The following is a 6,997-nucleotide window of genomic DNA, read 5'->3' as shown; positions in this document are numbered from 1 at the left end:
GGAGGTGCTGGGATGGAATTCCTAGAGAAGCTTGGCTGCCCCATCCCTGGAAGTGTCCAAGGCCAGGTTGGACGGGGCTTGGAGCAACCTGGGCTAGTGGAAGGTGTCCCTGCCCATGGCAGGGGGTGGAACAGGATGAGCTTCCAAGTCCCTTCCAGCCCAAACCATCCCCTGACTCTGTGATTATTTTTTCCACAGCACCAGGACTCATTCCCTGCCCCAGCCCATCCCACACAGGAGGAAGAGCGTGACCCCCTCCCCAGCAATTTACAAAATACTTTCTGCTCCTTCATTTACCTTTTCTGTGGGAAAAGCGTAAGGATCAAGTGCCCGGGTGGAGGTGAGGAAGTAACAGACTGGGAGCTGGGAGGCTCCTATTTATAAGCTCAACTGCATCTTATTTTGCATCTGCCTCTGCTCTCCCCGTTCCTCGTCAGCACGGGCAAACCATGGGGTTGCTATTTATTTTCTATTTTTCCTTTATTGCCATCAAATGAGCGCTGAGGATTTTTCCTGGCAGTGCTGGGGAAGCCAGGAACAGGCTCCTTCTGGGTAGAGCAATTACTCTCTTGACATCTTCACCTCCCTCCCGGCAGCCTGACAGGCCTTTCTATTTTCTCAGCTCTTTCAGGCATCTCCCAAGAAACGGAGAGGTTGTTGCAACAATAAAAATTAATACTTTGCACGCAACCCCGGGATCCTGGTGCAGCCTCCACGCAGCGCTGGGCTCCCAGCCTTCCAGGAGGAAAAGAGAAGGAAAAGCTGATGCTGGAAGGGGGAACTGCCCCCAGATCCCCTCCCTGGATCCAAAGCCTGCTCTGGTTTTGCTCCTTGCAGTGCTTTCGGCACCAGGGGTGGGTGGTTATAGGGGTTGGTCCTTGTCCCAACGTGCTGATCCATGTCCCAGAGTGGATGGACACGTGGACAGAGGGATGTGGGAGCTCCAACATCGGGACAGTAACAGAGACATTGTGCACCATCTCTGGAGTGTCCAAGGCCAGCTTGGACAGGGCTTGGAGCAACCTGGGATAGTGGAAGGTGTCCCTGCCCATGGCAGGGGGTGGGACTGGATGGGATTTAAGGTCCCTTCCCACCCAAACATTCCACATGATTTCTGGTCCCATTGCTGCTGTTGAGCATCACTTGTGTCTGCAGCCACAACGGGGAGAGGGACACGGGGCACTAAAGCTCTGGGGATCCCACTGTCCACAGGCAAGGGACACACATATACACAGTGTTATCCATCTATTCCTCCTCAATCACAGCATCCTGCTGGGAACAAGACGCAGCAGAGTCCCCTCATCCCATGGGAACCCCTCCTGTCCACACTGGGATGCCCCGACAGTCCCTGCAGACCCCTTGAGGTTATTTTTTTTTTTAAATGCCATGTTAGGACTTGGGCAGAGGCAGCCATGGATCTAATCCTGTGGATTTATTCAGTTCCTCGGGAATAAATCCAACAACCTTCCTTTCTCTGGGCTGGAACGTGAGCTCCTTCCAGATCCCTAAACACAGATAGGCTCTGGGAGGATATTCAGGGGAAGTATCGGATATTCCTGCTCTATTCTTATCCTGTTCTCCAGGCAGCCAATTTTGGCCACTGTTTGAGATAAAACCCTGGGCTCTGGAGATATTTACAGCTCTGCTCTGATCCACTACAGCTCCTCTTAGCCAGGGGATTAAGCCCTGCTGAACTCACCCCCAAAACCAACCCAGACCCCTCTTAAAAATACCAACGAGCTGCTTTCTCCCTCCTGCATCCCCCAAATCAGAGGGAGGTGGGGAGGAAGAGGGAGAAGATGCGAAGGGTTTCTCAGCAGTTCGGTGCCTCCCACTGAAATCCCTCCGTCTCCCTTTTGGGGTTTGGTTGTTTTAGAGGAGCTTTTTGCACATTAGTCATCCCCTCTCCCGAGTTGCATAACGGCACAGCTAAAAATTGCATCCTGTGGCAGCTCCTGCCCAGCCCTCCTTGCTCCGGTGGGGATCAGATTTTGGGGAGTCCACCAAAGGTTTTCCACACCAGACAATCAGCTCTGCTGTGGGGAGAGGGTGGGACCTCCTGGGATCTGCTCTGGGATTGATCCTCTGCTTAAAACCCCAAATTTTGAGCATCCTGGTCTGATTCAAGGGACAGGGTTTCATGGCCGGCTTATCCCCAAAGTCGGTGTGTGACCTTGATAAATCATTTGTGGTCCAGAGACCACTGAAATCACAGAAGGTGACCTTTCCTCTCTCAGGGGATGGGGATATTCCAGCTCCTCCTGCTTCGAGAGGGGAGGATGAGCCAGAGAAATGCCAGTGTGAGCCACTGGACTCAGCCAGCTCATGGATCTTTGGGTGATTCATGGACCTGCCCAGTTACTCCGACCATTTCCTATGGGAATACACTTCAATCACAGAAATCCCGGGAATGCAGCTGCACCACTGACACACAGGTGCTGCCAACAAGGGGTGAATCCCCAGCACAGCACAGGGGTCAGAAACCACCACAGGACCTCCTGGGCAGAGGATGGATGCAGCTCAGCCCAGTTTCTCCCCAGATCCCCAGAAATTCCAGCTCCAGCACTGGGTCTCTGCAGGGCCCAGCTCCTGCCATCCAGCCCCAGGATCCAGCTCGTGGCACCAAGTTTTTCCACCTCTTTTCTGCTTCCCTTCAGCCCTGACAGGGCTGGGACACAGTGAGGGAGGAAGAAAAGCAAAATAAAAGTGAAGGGCTTCTTGTTGGGCCCGTGTAGGACTCGGAGGGGGGTTGTTTTGGAGGTGGAACTGGCTCCTCCTGGCAGCTCCTTCTCTACACTGCGGGAAACTGAGGCACAGGGGGCCTGGGATGGAGCAGGAGGGTCCTGGCTGTGGGAAAGGCCAAAATCCATCCCAGTTCCTTCAGGGTGTGGGGACCGTGGAATTACAGAGTCATTAAGGTTGGAAAAGACCTCCAAGATCATCCAGTCCAACCTTTGCCCATCCCTGCCCCCCAAGGATCCTCACTCTGCATCACTCCCTGAGCTCCAGCTCCAGTTTGGCCATGATGGAGGGGAAGGGTCTGATCCCCAAAAAGCTTTTGGGGCTCTTTTCTTTTTAAACACGCCCAAAACTAAGCTCTGCTGCCCAGAAAATTCTCCAGGCGGCAGCCCTGCCTTGCTCAGGGTGAGCAAAGAGACTGAGAGAGCAGCAGGGTGGGATTCCAGACCAGGGCTGCACCCCCAAAGCAGCCCCTGCAGCCCCCCCAAACCCAGATGGCTCCGGGGAGGCTGAGCTGGGGTAACAGAGCAAGACATGATCCACAAATCAGGGGCTGAAGGGTCGGTTTGAGTTCCAGAAACACCTGAGATCATCCAAAATCACCCCAAAAACTAATAGACACGAGCAAGAGCAGCGTAACAGGGGTTTGGCACTCCAGCCTCCTCCTCCCAGGGATGGGGGGATCTGGTTCAAACCCAGTGCCCGTTCCCATGGGAATGCTCTGTCCCACCCCCCCGTGTCCATCTCCAGAAAGGATTCATCCCCTTTTCCATTTAGGCATCGTTTTGTCTCAAATCCCTCCTGTCCCCACTGTTCAACACCAGCAGCAGCTTTCCCAGGGACCCTTGTTCCTCTTCCCACCACCTCCCAGCTCTTCCTGGGAACATCCCTACCTATTATCCCAGCCTCTCCCAGGGCCCTTCAACCTCCACAGGAGGTCCCTGAGGCCGGATGGAGAATCAGACACAGTCTGGGAAAGAACAAGTGTGATTTAGGCAGAAAAAGGCACAAAATGAGAGGGGAACCACTGCTGGGCAGGGAATAGAGGTTTATTCATCTGTTGCCTCCGGAAACTTGACGCTGGTTTTTAAATTAAAAAAAAAAAAAAAAAGAAAAACAACAAAACAGAACCTAAAATTATATGAACTCAGCCATTTCCAGCACAATGAGATATAATTTTATAAGTCAACATGTCCTTCTTGTGTTTCCACCACCCTTTAGCCCAAGTGCAACCGGCCCACGGGAGGGAGGGCTCGACCCCAGAGGGAATCACAGGGCTTTATTTGGGACTAATAATGTTTCGAGGGGGGGAAATTACCCCAACCCCACTCCAGGGGTGTGTCCTGAAGACGAGACAAGGTCAGTGGAGACGTTACAGCTCCTGCAGAGCAGGGCAGGGGGGGCTGGAGAGGATCAGAACCAGCTGCTCGGGGGTGGAGATGTCCCGGCTGGAACTCGCCTGGAAACTGGAGCCGCGGAGCTGTTGGGAAGGGGGGACGGAGCGACACGACACAGAGCAGGGTCCGGGAGGTGTTTTAGAGGATGGAGGGGACGGGAGAGCAGGGGCTCTGCAGAGCACAGGGAGAGCTGCAGCGGGACGGGAGCGGGGCCAAGCCCCCCGTGGATCCTGCCACGCCAGCTATGCTGCTCAGGCTCCGGGATTTTCCATAGCCTTGGTGGAGAAAACACACAGGTTAGAGCCGAGCAGCCCCATTCCCAAGGCTGGGAAAGCCGGGAGCGCCAGGGGGAGCGTCACCAGCCCCACACCCCAATCAACCCCCTGAAAAATCCAGGAAGAGCTTTCTGAGGGCAACCAAAGATCCTCCAGACCTTCCCCCTCCCTTCATGGAGCAGCACTGGCCAAATCCAGGACCTGGGAGTCGTCAGTCCTGGGAGACCAAATTGCTCCTGGGAGGTGTTGGATTTTGCTTCCCAAATTTTTCTGAATGAGGAATGAAACTGGGGGTTTTGTGGGCTAAAGCAGACGGGGAAAAGCAACAGAACTCAAACAAATATGGGATTTTGAAGGAGTTATTCCCACAGCTCTGGGTTTTAAACCCCAAGCTGCTGCACACACCTTTCTGTGCGGAAAGGAGCAGGTGGATGTGCTCATTATTTTCCATAAGAAATTGCAGATATTTATTTTTCTTCAAGCACAGGAACCCTTCACACTCCTCCCAAAGAGCCAGGAATTGCTCCAGCTTTTATTGGAAAAGCAAACAGCCAGAAGAAATGCTCTCACAGGTCAAAAGCCACTTTTCTTGCTGGAAAGGCACTAAGTATTTGCACTGAGAATTGGATTTTTAGGTCCAACCTGCAGCACTGTTGCAGATGAGTCTGTCCCTGAATCTGCTGCCAAAATATGGAAAATTAATGATGCTCCCAGCCATGATGAGCCCGATGTCCCTGCGCCTGCATCTTCCTGGGTGAGCAAACCCAGCCAAGCCTGAGCCTTTCCCGAGCACCAGCAGGATCCAGGGAAAGCAGGAGCGTGGAAGTGACGGGGTGTGTACAGGGGCAGCGCAGGGAGCAGCTCCTGACAGCAGAAAAACAGGGTGATGGATGGCCCCCGGGGCAGTGCCAAGCTTGGAACCCCTCCCTTGTCCCACCCCCGGGGTGTTCCGGGGGCATTTCGGGTTCTGCTGGTCTGTCCAGGCTGGTTTGGGATGGGACCAGGAATCAGCACTCACCCTGGAGCAACCACAGCATCACCCCCCAGGAGGAGGCCGAGACAAAGTGTCACCTGGAAAAAGCTCCAGAGCACTTTAAACCTGATTTTTTTATCCCCTTTTAATATTTTTTTCCCTAATCATTTCTCATCTCCAGCATTCAGCAGGGAGGATGAGGATCCTTCAACCCCTTCCCACCACTCAGCCCCCTGAGAAGCTCCTCATTTTTCAGGCAGAGGTGGGTCCAGGGCACAGAGGGACAAACCTGTTGCTGACTCTAGCAAAGCTTTTCCAGTCTCTGCAGTGGAAGCAGGACTAGAATCAGCCCCTGAGAAGAGGAGCAATTTCCTGATTTACTTTCTGGCTTGGATCCACCCAGCGAGAGGGGAGGGAATGAGCACAGCCCTGAGCTGGGGGAGCTGGGGATGTTTCTCACCTACAGCAGCTGATGCAAAGACCCTCCTGCTCCCCCCAGTACCCCCAAAAAACTGCATTAGGCTCATCCTTGCTCAGCCCTTGCTCTTTTCCTGGGAGAGCTGTGGTTCTCTGGGGAGCTCACATGTTTCCCTGCCACCCTGATCCGTGTGTGTGGGAAGCAATCCTGCTGAGATCCAACAGTCCCTGAAAGCTTAGGATAACCCTGGATCCAGCACCCAAACAGCACCAGTTTGGCAGGAGGAGTTACGGGGTCAAGGCTTGCTTGGAGCCTCCATGGTGATCCAAGTTTACAGGGAGGATCTTTGCCCTCTTGCTCCGTTCTCTGAATAAAAAAGGCTGGAAAAGGGTACAGGAATAGGGCCAAAGTCACGCTGCCTGCTCTGATTAAGTCTCCAACACCACAGTTTGGGGCAGCACTTCATAAAGATGTTGGATTCCCCCAGAGATCCTCTGCAGCTCTGAGGGCAAACCTTCCCCGAGCCCAACGCTCCATCCTCTCCGTCAGTTTATTCCCAAGCCACACTGGCAGGAGCACCTGGGAAGGAGCTCAGGGCTCCATCCCTCAAGTCCATCATGGTTTTCCACCAAGCTCAGGGACAGGAGGAGCCACAAAGCCCCAGGGGGTTGTGTTCTGCTAATTGCCAGGGCTGCAGTTCATTAACAGACCCAGAATCCCAGTAACTCCAGTGCTACCTCAGGTCACTGGCATTGCTTTACCAACAGGTTTGCTGCCTATAAAGAGAGTGAGGGGACACTGTGTGACCCCAGGGGGGCCTCCCAGGCTGGGCTTCCCTCAGGAAATACTCAGTTCCCAGTGCAGGGGCAGGGAGGGGAGAGCACATGGACAGGGTAAAGCAGGGAGGCAGCAGTGCCCGGGAATGCCTGTGCTTGTTCCTAACACAGCCCTGGGCTGCTCCTCACTCCCCCCAGCCAGGCATTGCCAGTGGAAGCTCATAGAGTCATAGAATCATAGAATCACAGAATCACAGAATCAGCTGGGTTGGAAGGGATCATCAGAGATCATCAAGTCCAACCCTTGATCCAACACCACTGTGGTTCCCAGCCCATGGCACTGATGCCACATCCAGTCTCTTTCTAACAATCTCCAGGGACAGAGAATCCACCACTTCCCTGGGCAGCCCATTCCAATG

At 53.9% G+C, this 6,997-nt stretch overlaps 1 protein-coding gene across 4 annotated transcripts in view; it reads right to left on the bottom strand.

Moving 5' to 3' along the window:
• The window catches only part of KCNC4 (potassium voltage-gated channel subfamily C member 4), a 23,227-nt gene that overhangs the window by 3,200 nt on the left and 13,030 nt on the right, over positions 1 to 6,997 (bottom strand). For 3 of the 4 annotated variants that reach the window (XM_017821260.1, XM_017821262.1, XM_017821263.1), the window contains exon 5: positions 3,930 to 4,411. The exons of the other annotated variant lie outside the window; for it this stretch is intronic. In XM_017821260.1, the coding sequence (XP_017676749.1) occupies positions 4,275 to 4,411 (137 nt within the window). In that variant the 3' untranslated portion in view covers positions 3,930 to 4,274. Of the gene's footprint in view, positions 1 to 3,929; positions 4,412 to 6,997 lie in introns of those variants that run through there. 4 annotated transcript variants of the gene reach the window in all.

Source organism: Lepidothrix coronata, unplaced genomic scaffold, assembly GCF_001604755.1.
Source record: "Lepidothrix coronata isolate B3197 unplaced genomic scaffold, Lepidothrix_coronata-1.0 Scaffold90, whole genome shotgun sequence".
In the NCBI taxonomy this organism is placed as follows: domain Eukaryota; kingdom Metazoa; phylum Chordata; class Aves; order Passeriformes; family Pipridae; genus Lepidothrix; species Lepidothrix coronata.
This window is presented reverse-complemented; position numbering and strand designations above follow the sequence as displayed.